A 13,756-nucleotide genomic window follows, 5' to 3' on the forward strand; every position below is an offset into this window, starting at 1 on the left:
TGAAGCCCAAAGTCGCTGGCTTGAGCAAGGGTTCACTTGCTCTTCTGGAGCTCCCCCCCCCAACTTGGTCAAGGCACATATGAGAAAGCAATCAATGGACAACTAAGGTGCCGCAACTATGAATTAATGCTTCTCATCTCTCTCCCTTCCTGCCTATCAGTCCCTGTCTCCTTTGTCTCTATCTTGCTAAGGGGAAAAAAAAAAAGATTCCAACACAGAAATGAGAAACATTAAAACAAACTGATCAAAACACAGCAAGCATGACAAAATGCTTCAATGAGAAATTACAAACTTGCTTGAGATAAATGAAAAAATAAAAACAACAACAAAGAAAATTGTGACAAACCAAAGAAATACATAAAACTTAGAAAAAGATGACATAAAACTCTCAGAGTTATGGAAACAGAGACAAGTATTAAAAAGAAAAAGAAAAAAAAAAAGGCTAAAAACTCCCCAATACACCAAAATAGGACAAACCTAAAGGAATCCATACCAAACCACATCATCATTAAACTTCTGAAAATAAAAAATTGTGAAGACTGAAAGAGATATCTTATCTATAGGGGAAACAATCTAAGCAACTGCTGATTTATCACAAACTACAGTGGCCACAAGAAAGTGACATAATATTTTTCAAGTGCTGAAAGAAAAAAACTGTCAATCCAGAATCCATACCCATGAAAATATCCTTTAGGAATGAGGGAAAAATAAAGACATTTTCAGATGACCAAAAACTAAGATAATCTGTTACCAGTAGACCTACCCTAAAAGAATCACTAATGAGGCCCTGGCAGGTGGCTCAATGGATAGAGCATTGGGCCAGCATAAGGACATCCCAAGTTTAATCCTTGGTCAGGGCACACAGGAGTAGTAAACATCTGCTTCTCCTTTGCCTCCTGTTCCCCCTTCTCTCCCTCCACCCCCCACTCACAGCAAGTGGTTCAAGTAGTTTGAGTGTGGCCCTGGGTGCTGAGGATAGCTCAGCTGGTCCAAACATCAGCCTCAAGTGCCAAGGCTAGCTTGGCTGATTCAAGTATTGGCCCCAGATGGGGTGCATGTGGGTGTCTGCCTCACTATCTCCCCTCATCTCACCCTAAAAAAGTTGCTGATGGAAATTCTCTAAATAGAAAAGAAGTTATAAAAGAAAAAATTGTGAAACAGGAATAAAAAAGAATATGGTTGGGGGAGAGGCACAAATAAAATAGGTTTTCCTTATCTTAAATTTTCTAAATCATCTTTGGTAGTTAAAATGTTCTTGTAACACTGATTTGTTTTTATTTTATTTATTTCTTTTTTGTGACAGAGACAGAGACAGGAACAGATACGGACAGACAGGAAAGGAGAGAGATGAGAAGCATCAATTCTTCATTGGGGTACCTCAGCTGCTCATTGTGTTCATAAGGGACCCAACTTGTAACCCCCTTTGCATTGTAAGCTACCCAGGACTGACTTGTGCATTTGATCTATAATGAAACAAGACTCTTAAGCCTCAGCAATTTACTACTTTTGTCCATTTTAGAAAAGTTATTATACAGGCTCAACAGTCTTTAAAAATGCAGACGTAGGGGGCCTACAGCTGACTGTTAAGAAATTTGGACTACACAGCCAAGATTGTTCTAAAGATAACCTTAGCTTAATGAGCCTGTTTTGCTTTTGTAATCCCGTTTGGCTAGGTGCCTGTATACTGCTCTTCTCCCCCCACCCAAAAATGTGGTTTTTGCCTTTAAAAGCGAACCCCTGAGCTTGTTCAGGGCTGCATGATTTGAGCCTGTGAGCTCCATGCAACCAGCCGGTAATAAACTCCTCAAAATTTTCCTATAATTCTGGTGTCTCTTTGGAACTCACTGGTCATTTTACAACAATTGATTGCTTTCTCATATGTGCCTTGACCGGGAAGCTACAGCAGACCAAGTGACCCCTTGCTCAAGCCAGTAACCTTGGGTTCAGGCTGGTGAGCCTTGCTCAAACCAGATGAGCCCACGCTAAACAGGTGACCTTGGGGTTTCAAACCTGGGTCCTCCATGTCCCAGTCTGATGCTCTATCCACTGCACCACCTCCTGGTTAGGCTTGTTTTTAAATGTAGAGAAAATATTTAAGACACCTGTATCATGAATAGGGGGAAAACAAAAGGTCATTATAAAGAGAGTAAAGTTTCCTATACTTCACTCAAACTAGTAAAATGATAGCACCAGCACACTGTAATATGTTGTATAAATACAAAGCAATATCCATAAAAACCACTAGAAAAAGTTATACAAACAGATCATTCAAACAACACACTACAGACCAAAAAACAGAAACAAAAACCTAAAAAGGTGTTCAAGTAATCCACAGGAAGGTAAAAAAACAAACAAAATACCCCCCCAAAACAGAGAGAACAAAGAGAAAATGATATATACAATATAGACAAAAGTCTTAATATAACAGTAATTAAATTAAGTGTAAATAGTCTAAATATAACAAAAGACAAAGATGGAGGGGTGGATTTAAAAACATGACCAAATTATATGCTGTCCATAAGAAACTTGCCTCAAATATAACAATAAAAACAGGCTGAAACGGGATAAAATGGAAAAAGAGTCCTACAAAGATTAATCTAAAAAAGCAGAAATGGCTACATTTATATAAAATAAAGTAGATTTCAGAGAAAGTAAAATTACCAGAAAGACTGTTATTGTGTAATGTTAAAGTCAGTCCCCAAGAAGATATAGCAATCTAAAAGTGTATTATCCAAACAGAACTGTAGAACATTTTATGCAAAACTGATAGAACCTAAAAGACAATAGAGAAATCTACAATTATAATTGGAAATTTCACAACTCTTCTCTCAACAATTGACAGAACTAGACAAAAAAGTCCATTATACCATCAACCTACTAAGCACTAGATTAAGATATAGAATCAAATTGAGGCCCTGGCTGGTTGGCTCAGCAGTAGAGCGTTGGCCTGGCGTGCGGGGGACCCGGGTTCGATTCCCAGCCAGGGCACATAGGAGAAGCGCCCATTTGCTTCTCCACCCCCGCCCTTCCTCTCTGTCTCTTTCTTCCCCTCCCGCAGCCAAGGCTCCATTGGAGCAAAGATGGCCCAGGCACTGGGTATGGCTCCTTGGCCTCTGCCCCAGACGCTAGAGTGGCTCTGGTCGTGGCAGAGCGACGCCCCAGAGGGGCAGAGCATCGCCCCTGGTGGGCATGCCGGGTGGATCCCGGTCGGGCGCATGCGGGAGTCTGACTGACTGTCTCTCCCCGTTTCCAGCTACAGAAAAATACAAAAAAAAAAAAGAAAAAAAAAAAAAGATATAGAATCAAATTGAGATTTATAGAACATTCTACCCAATAAGATACAATTACATATTCTTGTCCAGTGCCCAAGGGACACACCATAGAATAGACCTGGGCTATAAACCAAGCCTCAAAAAATTTAAAAGAACTGCAACCATAAAGAATGTATTCTTCAACTGCAACAGAATCACACCAAAATCAATAACCAAAAGGCAACAGATCTGCAAACAATTTGGAAAATCTAAATAATCCATGGATCAAAGGGAAATATCAGGGGAAATTTTAAAATGCATTGAGTATTAAAAATAAAAATAAAATTTGTGGCTGGACACAGCTACAGCTAAAGTAGTGCCAAGATGGAAATTTATAGAACTAAAATGCATGTATTAGAAGAGAAAAAGTCCTAATTAATTAATCAAAACTCCCATCCTAAGCACCTAGAGAAAAAAAGCAAAATGAACACACAGCAAAATAATATAACAAAAAGACATAAACACTAAAGAGCAAAAATTAGTAACATTGAAAATAGAAAAAAAAAATTAAAGCCATTTATTTGAAAAGATCAATAAAATTGACAACCTTCTGCTAAGACTGACAAAGAGAGAAGACAAAATTTACCAATATCAAAAGTAAAACAGATCATCACTAAAGACCCTACAAAAGTCAAACTTGTGAATAACTTTAAATAAATTTAACACAGAGAAAATGGGCCACCTCCCTGAAAAACACAAATTGTCACAACTCACCCAACAGAAAATATGAAGAGCCCTATACCCAATTTTTTAAATATCAGGAAAGAAATCTCCAGGCCCAGAGTGTTTTACTGGAAAAGTCCACCAAACATTTAAAGAATTTTAACTCCAATTCTACAGCATCTCTTGTAGTAAAGATAAAATGAGGGAACACTTTCAAGTCCATTTTATAAAGTTAACATTAGCATAAAAAAGCAAAGAATAAAAAGTATATACCATAACCAAGTAGAGCTTATTCCAGGAAAGCAAAGCTGGTTCAATATTTGAAAATCAATTACCAGGCTCAAAAGAAAAATTACACAATCATATCATCTAATGCATAATAAACATTTGGCAAAATGAAACAATCATTCATGTAAAAACTCTAAGAAAAAGAAAAATAGAGAAAAACGTCTTGAAATTAAAATAGAGAATGTACAAAATATCTATTGCTAACATTGTAAGTTAGTTGTGAAGACAACAGTATCTAAATTTGGGTTAAAAAAAAGGGTGCCTGCTCTTACAATGCTCATTCAACAGAGTGCTAGAAGTTCTAGTAAGGGCAATAAGGCAAGAAAAGGAAAGAAAAAGTATACATATTGTAAAGGAAAACAAAGTTGTCCCTACCTACAGATGATATAATGTTCTACATAGAAAATCCCCCCCAAATTACCCAAAAACCCTAGAAAAAATGAAAAAGCAACTCCTAGAATACAAGTGAGGTAAAAAAAGGTAGAAGAATGCTAGATAAAAAAACAAAAAGTCATTGCATTTCTATATGATAGAAATGAACACACAGAAAACAAAGTTTAAAATACAGTATTACTTACAATCACTCAAAAATAAAAGCATAGAAGAACTTAGATATAAATATAACAAAACATTTATAGGACTTACACACCAAAACTATACAACGAAAAAAAGCAAGAGCTAAATACATGGAGAGACAGCATGTTCATGAATTAAAAGACTCAGCATAGTGAAGATGTCAATTCTCCATGTTTAATATATACACGTTCGATACAATTTTGATAAAAATCCCAGGAATATTTTTTGTAACTCTATGTTGAAAGTCAAAAGAACTAGAATAGCTAAAACCGTTCTGATAAAGAAGACTGTATGGTCATGCACCACATGACAGGGATCTGTTCTAAGAAATGTGTCCTTAAGCGATTTTGTCATTGTGTGAACATCCTAGAGCAGTGTTTCCCAATGTGGGGCCCACGCCCCACAGGGGGGCAATTTGATAGTTAAGGGGGGCAATTAGAAAATGGACTCGACACGACTTTAACTCTTTCGCCCCGGGCCATTTAAATGCAATGCTAGATATTGGTGCCAAATTTAACAAAAAATGCAATTCTTAAATAATTGCGGTAAATAATTATTAAGTATAATTTCGTTTGACGAGACCAAAATATCAACTGGGCGATTGGCGCCGTCAAGTAAACTTCGTCCTGGGTTCACCGCAGAGCGTGCCATCTGCCGCAGGGAACCCCGGACGTTTTAGAAACTCGCTAAACAACGCAGTTATTCTCACCTAATTGGCCCATCGCAACTTTTGTAGTGTTTCACATCATTCAGTTGGTGTTAATTTGAATAAGTGTCAGTCAAAACTGTTGTAAAAGCTCGTTGATTTAATAAATATACACATATATATTGTATAGATATAACTGGTAAGTATTTTATTTTATTTTATTTTTTATTTATTTTTTTTGTATTTTTCTGAAGCTAGAAACCGGGAGAGACAGTCAGACAGACTCCCGCATGCACCCGACCGGGATCCACCCGGCACGCCCACCAGGGGGCGACGCTCTGCCCACCAGGGGGCGATGCTCTGCCCCTCCAGGGCGTCGCTCTGCCGCTCTGCCGTGACCAGAGCCACTCTAGCGCCTGGGGCAGAGGCCAAGGAGCCATCCCCAGCGCCTGGGCCATCTTTGCTCGAATGGAGCCTTGGCTGTGGGAGGGAAAGAGAGAGACAGAGAGGAAGGAGAGGGGAGGGGTGGAGAAACAAATGGGCGCTTCTGTGTGCCCTGGCCCGGAATCGGACCCGGGACTTCTACACGCCAGGCCAACGCTCTACCACTGAGCAAACCGGCCAGGGCGATTTTATTTTTATCAATATTAAACTCTTTATTAAGTACTTCTTGCATCGGGGCTAGAAAGCACTAATATTTTATAAATATTATTGGGGCTATAATAGTGCATGCACGACAATTTTAATTTTAGAAGCATAACTTTACAGAAAATTTTGTCAAGTGGAAACAATATAGATACCTTTTGATTTGCGGTGGTAGTGTAGTAAATGTGTTATATACATTTAAATAATTATGAATTTTTAGTATACGTTTATGTCACATTGAATATATTTTAACACATATTTTAATATTAGTTTTTAATTGATCTTATTTTTATTTCTTATAGCCCATAGTAAAATGAGTGGTGCAAGCAAGAAAAAACTCATCAATATTCGGAGGAATATTTAAAATTTGGGTTCATACCCACTGTTCACGATGAGCGGATTCCTTTTTGTCTTTTATGCCAGCAATGCTTGACCCACGAATCAATGAAACGAGGTCGTCTTGAGGTGCATTTGAAGGCGAAACATAGTGCTCATATTAATTCAGATTTGAGTTACTTTAAAACTTTAAAGAAAAATTTTGAAAAAAGAACATTAAAGTCTCTATTTACTGCTCATACTTCAACTAATAATCGTGTTCTTGAGGCTAGTTATGAAATTTCTTTATTCATCACTAAAACTGGAGAAAATCACACTATAGGAGAGAATTTAATAAAACCGTCAATATCAGCATTTCTTAAAACGGTTCTTGAAAAAGATGACAAAGATGTAAAAGCTATGCCACTCAGTGACAATACTGTTAGAAGAATAGACGAAATGAGTGAGGATGTTGAAAAACAACTTATTGAAAAGCTGAAAAACAAGAAAATTCTCCTTGCAAATGGATGAATCAACTTTGAGAGACAGTGAGGCAGTATTGCTAACTTATGTAAGATATATTGATAAAGGACATTTTGCTGAAGAAATGTTGTTCTGTAAGATTAGAAAGCACCACTACCTCCAAAGATATATATAATAAGCTAAAAAACTACTTAGATGTCAATGATATACCAATGAAAAATATAACATCTTGTGCTGCAGATGGTGCTCCCAATATGTTGGGCAAGAAAAATGGCTGCTTAAAATTGATGAAAGATGCGAATCCAGAAATGATTCTTGTGCATTTTGTTATTCATAGGGAAAACTTGGTAGCTGAAAACATCTCGCCTGTTCTGAATGAAGTATTACATACAGTAATAAAGTGTGTTAATGCTATTAAAGCTAGTGCCAAATGTGAGCGTCTTTTCAAGCTATTTTGTGAAGAACAAAATGAAGACCATGTGAGACTTTTACTTCATACTGAAGTAAGATGGCTATCTAAAGGAAACTGTTTGAAAAGATTTATGGAACTGTTTGATACTCTTAGTGATTTTTTAAGCAACAAACCTGAAATGAAGTATCTGTTAACAATAGATGGTAAAGCATTTGTGAGTTATTTAGCCGATATCTTTGAAAAACTAAATATATTAAATAAGCAACTTCAAGGAACAAATAAAACTCTTGTCGATGCAAAAGCAAAGCTATTTGGTTTCATTACCAATATTGAGTTATGTCAGAAACATATTAACAACAAAAACTTTAAACAGTATCATTGGCTCCAAAAATGTGAAGTAACTGATACCGCTTTACTTGTTATTGTCAATCATTTGAATATTCTATTGGCTGATTTAAAAGAAAGATTTTCTGATTTAAAACAAATTGATTTCCCAACATGGATGATGCAGTCAATGTTAGTGGCTTTGTCTGATATATCAAATATGCAGTATCAAGAAGAACTCGCAGAATTGCAAAATGATGAGTCAGTTAAAGCTTTATTTAATATCAAAGGAGCGATGGCATGGCTTGGTGAGGAAACAAATCAAATACCCAAATTCAACCAAATGTGCAAGAAAACTGTTGCTACTGTTTCCATCTTCATTTTTAGCTGAATGTGGATTTAGTGCTATAAATGATTTACTGGTAAAAAAAAGAAATTGGCTGGATATAATACAACGTGGAGACTTGAGACTAAAGCTAACCAAATTGGAACCTAATATAAAATCTCTGTGCAGCAAGCATCAAGCGCAAGGATCACACTAAATTAAAATAATAAACTAATATAGAAAAATCTGTATTAAAATTATTTGGAATTTAAATTTGTTTTTCATTATATGTTTTGAAATTTTACTTACTGTGTTTTGTTAACAATTTCATAGTGATTTCTTCCTAGAACCTATCATTTATGTTTATTAAGTGAACAAATCAACTTTTTAATGTTAAAAATTATGTATGTTACATAGGGGGGGACATAAAAATTTTAGAAAGGTTAAGGTGGGGCATGGCACAAAAAAGGTTGGGAAACACTGTCCTAGAGCACACTTACACAAATTTAGATGGTAGAGTCAATTACACACCTACGTTATATGGTAAACCATTACTGCATAAGATGATGTGATTGTCAACTGAAACATCCTTATGTGATCCATAACTAGTGGATAAATCAGTCTATCTTGTTACAAGACGTTATTTCAAGGCTTATTACCGTATTTCAAGTTTCAAATGACTGTGGCATTCATTGGCAGACAAACACATAGCTCAACAGAGCAGAATAGAGAATTCAGAAATAGATCCACATAGATATAAAAATGGTGCCAAAGCAATTGGACATCCATTCATCCAATTCCCTTCAAAGCAATTGGACATCCATTCATCCAACCCCCCCCCCCCCAAAAACCTTATTTCTTTTAACTCAATTTAATTAAAGAAATTTTTTCCCCACTGATTTGAGAGAAGTAGGGAAGGAGGGATGGAGGGAGGGAGAAGAGAAAAGGGGAGAAGCATTAACTCGTCATTTCCCTAAGTAGTTCCATTTAGTTGTGCACTCACTGAATGCTTCTTGTTGTGCCCTGACAGGTGATTGAACCCATGACCTCTGGTGTGCTGGGTCAACGCTTTATCCACTGAGCAACCTCGTGAGTGTCTTAACTCAATTTTAACTCAAAATGGACCACCGGCTTAAATGTAAGACACAAAACCATAAAGCTTAGTATAGGCCCTGGCCGGTTGACTCAGTGGTAGAGCGTCGGTTTGGCATGCAGGAGTCCTGGGTTCGATTCCCGGCCAGGGCACACAGGAGAAGCGCCCATCTGCTTCTCTACCCCTCCCCCTCTCTTTCCTCTCTGTCTCTCTCTTCCCCTCCCGCAGCCAAGGCTCCACTAGAGCAAAGTTTTCCCGGGCGCTGAGGATGGCTCTGTGGCCTCTGCCTCAGAGGCTAGAATGGCTCTGATTGCGGCAGAGTGATGCCCCAAGATGGGCAGAGCATCGCCCCCTGGTGGGCATGCCGGGTGGATCCCGGTTAGGCGCATGCGGGAGTCTGTCTGACTGCCTCCCTGTTTCCAGCTTCGGAAAAATACAAAAAAAAAAAAGCTTAGTATAAACCATAGGAGAAAATATATGGGATCTAGAGCTATTCAGACTTCCTCATACTTTGACACCCAAAGCAAGATGCACAAAAGGAAAAATTTATAAACCAAATTTCATCAAAATTAAAAATTTTTTGCTAGATAAAAGACCATGTGTTAAACTGTGATTTATAAGAAAAAATATTCAGGGTGGGGCAAAAGTAGTTTTCTAGTTGTGAAACATAGTTTATTTTTGTATTATCAATTATAAACTACTGAATTATTTTCCATATAAATAAGTATAAACCTACTTTTGTCCCACTCCGTATATTTGGTCTTCCTACAATGTTCCTGGCACAGAGCTCCCCAAAATCTTGAAATCTCCTAAGTAATTTTATAATGTTCTAATTCTTTTGCATTAAATAGCTGACAAAAAAAAGTGACAATATTGTTAATTCTGGTGGTCAGTATATGAATATAATTTACTCATTTTATATTTTTGTTTATCAAATTTAAAAACAGAACACAAAAAAGTTAGTCTTACCACAGGGATAGCTCATGTTTCCCTGACCTCTACTTTAAGAAACCTCAGCAAGTCCAGCCCCTACACACAAAACTTTTCAGAGAACCATTTACAAAGCTAATGTTTGTTTAATATGGTTTTACATACATTTGTAACTGTATTATTTGTATTATTCCATTTTCTGTTTTTGTGAACAATATTATTTTCTTGATATAAATTTATAGAAATAAAACCTTTTTAAATTAAAATGTGACTTTTAATCATGCTGGTTTTAAGAAAATATTTCCTAATAATTCTTACTAGGTCAAATTCTAATACTATTAAGGAAGTCTTCATAAATCAAGTTTTTAAAAAATGCTCAAATACTAAACTTTATTAATAGGTCCACATTTCCAACACTTTGTGAGAGTCTCCATTTTTTTGAGAGTTGAACACAAAAAAGCTATTTTACAGCATGATGATGTAAGTAAAGTATAACCTCAGGAATGCATCATCAGAACAGAGGCGATTCAAACAAAGGCTAGAAAAGCAATGCTAGACTAGAAGTTAAACAGAATACAAAAACTAGCAGGCAGTTTACAGGTGGACAAGAGAGAAAACCACTTGATGGACCTAAGAAATTGAAGAAGTCTGAGGAAGAGTTAGCCTACAAATCAAATCCGCAGGCAAAAGGATTCTCTCTTATGGCTTCTTTAGACTCAAAGACATACATACAAACCAAAAGAAGCACAAATAAGGGAAGTTATACCTTTCAGGCCTAAAGTCTGCAACTGAAACAGTTTCCCCAGTTCAAAAGGTAGAACTCGTAACAGGTTGTCATTTAAACGGAGTTCCCTGTTGGTGTAAAAATTTCAGGGAGTCAGAAGACATATTAACTTTTAACTAAACAGCTAAAATCAACAATGTAATTTCTGGGAACATAAGCCCCCAAGATTGACAACATTTTCTGTTATATAGAAATGTCTATCTAGTACAGTGCTCCGCAAATCATATGTAGTAAAACACAAATAAAAACTCAAACTGGTACAAACCAATACATTTTTAAAATACAGGGCAACAATGAGTTGCTAAAAAAAAATGAGATGAGCAGGGGGGAAAAAGACCAACAAAATACAAGCCCATTTTTTAAGAGTATTAGATTCAAAAGATACAAAATCTCACTTGCAGGTTGTATATTAATTTGCAAACTGGCAGTCCACAGACCACCCAGAGAGCAGTGCAGCACTGGTCTAGCACACATATGGTCTACTACTATACATGTTTAAGAAAGTGAAAATGACAAAATAGCTTAACATCTGAATTCTTTAGAGAATGAAAATTATCATGTAATAGCAACTCAAAATAGCTATTAATAGCTATACAATTAACTTATGATCCAATTTTACTAAAGTTTTACGTTAGGAATCATGGCAGCTATATTATAATTATACTAATTATACTAATGATAATTTTAATGACTTGTTTTGTACAGATTACTAAATAGTAAACAAATAAAAAACAAAGCCCCAACAATGAGGTACTGGTAATTTCTTCAAGAAGTTTTATTTCTCAATTTTTATATATGAAGGAGAACTATTTCTATAATTCTTCATTCTTAGAATTTAAAGAAACTTTGGTTATCAGTGAGTAAACCAGAAGTTGGGAAGGTCATAAAATGACCAAGAAGAACATTCTAATTAGTTCCTATGTATGTATTTCCAAATATATCACATGGGAAGGAAGGGCCTTTAAGTAAATTTAGTTCAGGAGAAATGGTCATAGTACACAATAAGCCTAAAAAAATGTCAAAAGGCTAGACTGAGGAGAGCAACAGAAGTAAAGTCACTCTCACAAGATCCTTACTCTTTTTGCTATACAACAAATGGTAGAGGGCAGCAAAAAGCCAGTGAAATCACAGAGAAAAGGCAGGTAATATGAATTGGGGCAAGATTTTTCATTGGAATTAACATAACTGCTAGAAATTGGCTTTATGTTTAACTTGGATAGATTTTGTCTATCTTACAAAACAGAATTTAGAGAGAGAAAGAGAGAGAGAGAGAGAAGGAGAGAGAGAGAGAGATTCCATTTATTAAATACAGTATGTGCCAGGCAGGCTGCCAGTTGTTTTTTAGTCATTATCTCAAATATCTTTTATCTCAGCATTGGCTGGGTAGGGATTATAGAAACTTTACAGATAATGAAACACTTGGTGAGGTTAAGAAGCTTGTCCCAAGTCAGGATTCCGATCTGAACTCTGGGACTCCCCATCCCATCCACCTCCTACACTCATACCGTAGTTGCTCAATTTCAACAAATAATTCTAGCTTTTTGCAAGTCCAGGCTTTTATTATTACCATGCACACAAGCCCCAGAATGGCCAAAAGGTTTCACTCACTGGCAACAGCTTTCTGGATGATGTGCAGGGTGCCCAGAATTTAGTGGGGGAAAAGCACAACTGTTTGCCATAGATGAGTGCCTATGTGGGATTAACACAGTATCTTCTATTTGTTTACCACCACTTTGTCCAAAAATTTTGATTAAATCATAACGTATATTATGCAAAACACAGCAATATAACAAATTTTAGGCAATGGATCTATTTGATTTATCATTATTACTTGATATTCAATTTTCTAAGAGAATTTTATATAAAGGATATTAGTCATGTTTACATTTGATGAAATACCATCAATTTGACAGTGTTGTTTTCCTAACAAAGTGAATGTTCTAGTATTTTGTTTTAGGAGGTATACAATAAGGTATTAAGTTGAATCTGCATACCTGAGTGATACCATGTTTCCGAGTTCTGCTGGTAAACTCTGGATTTTGTTCGAGGACAGGTCCAGATATACCAGATTGTGAAGCTTGGCAATGTCTGAAGGAATGCAGGACAGGAAATTGTCACTCAGATGCAAAGCTGTCAGGTGAGTTAGTGACCACAAAGATGAGCTTAAGCTTCTTACTCTTCCTGTAAAAAAACAAAAACAAAACAACATGGCAAGAATTTTAATACAGTATTCTGTATAATTTGGTGCCTGAATAAAGAGCATTTAGGTGTTCCAATGCATAATAATTTACCATACAAAAAAATTGTGAGAAAACGGTTAACAGGAGAATCTTACCTATTCTAGGACAATTCACCACTATGATTAAGTTACAAACTCTATGCTTAGCAGACTAAAAAACACATTTAAGGCAATGTATCAATATTTAGATGGTATCATTATTATTTTTTTTTTTTTCTTTTTTTTTTTTTTTCATTTTCCTGAAGCTGGAAACAGGGAGAGACAGTCAGACAGACTCCCGCATGCGCCCGACCGGGATCCACCCGGCACGCCCACCAGGGGCGGTGCTCTGCCCCCCAGGGGGCGATGCTCTGCCCATCCTGGGCGTCGCCATATTGCGACCAGAGCCACTCTAGCGCCTGAGGCAGAGGCCACAGAGCCATGCCCAGCGCCCGGGCCATCTTTGCTCCAATGGAGCCTTGGCTGCGGGAGGGGAAGAGAGAGACAGAGAGGAAAGCGCGGCGGAGGGGTGGAGAAGCAAATGGGCGCTTCTCCTATGTGCCCTGGCCGGGAATCGAACCCGGGTCCTCCGCACGCTAGGCCAACGCTCTACCGCTGAGCCAACCGGCCAGGGCCGGTATCATTATTTTTAAGAGCACAATAGTTAAGACCATATCCTTTAAAGTGGCTTCAGCTATGACATAAAAGAAAAAGTAAATTAATTTATAGCAGTGATAAATACC

General features: G+C 37.0%; 1 protein-coding gene across 9 annotated transcripts in view; it reads right to left on the reverse strand.

The window, feature by feature from the left end:
* The window catches only part of CNOT6 (CCR4-NOT transcription complex subunit 6), a 78,898-nt gene that overhangs the window by 17,432 nt on the left and 47,710 nt on the right, over positions 1 to 13,756 (reverse strand). For all 9 annotated transcript variants that reach the window (XM_066272434.1, XM_066272431.1, XM_066272432.1 and 6 more), the window contains 2 exons: positions 12,790 to 12,976; positions 10,778 to 10,863 (listed from right to left, as the gene is read on the reverse strand). In XM_066272434.1, coding sequence (XP_066128531.1) covers positions 10,778 to 10,863; positions 12,790 to 12,803 — 100 coding nt within the window. In that variant the 5' untranslated portion in view covers positions 12,804 to 12,976. The remainder of the gene's footprint in view (positions 1 to 10,777; positions 10,864 to 12,789; positions 12,977 to 13,756) is intronic.

The sequence above is a fragment of the Saccopteryx bilineata genome, chromosome 4 (genome assembly GCF_036850765.1).
Source record: "Saccopteryx bilineata isolate mSacBil1 chromosome 4, mSacBil1_pri_phased_curated, whole genome shotgun sequence".
Classification (NCBI taxonomy): Eukaryota; Metazoa; Chordata; class Mammalia; order Chiroptera; family Emballonuridae; genus Saccopteryx; species Saccopteryx bilineata.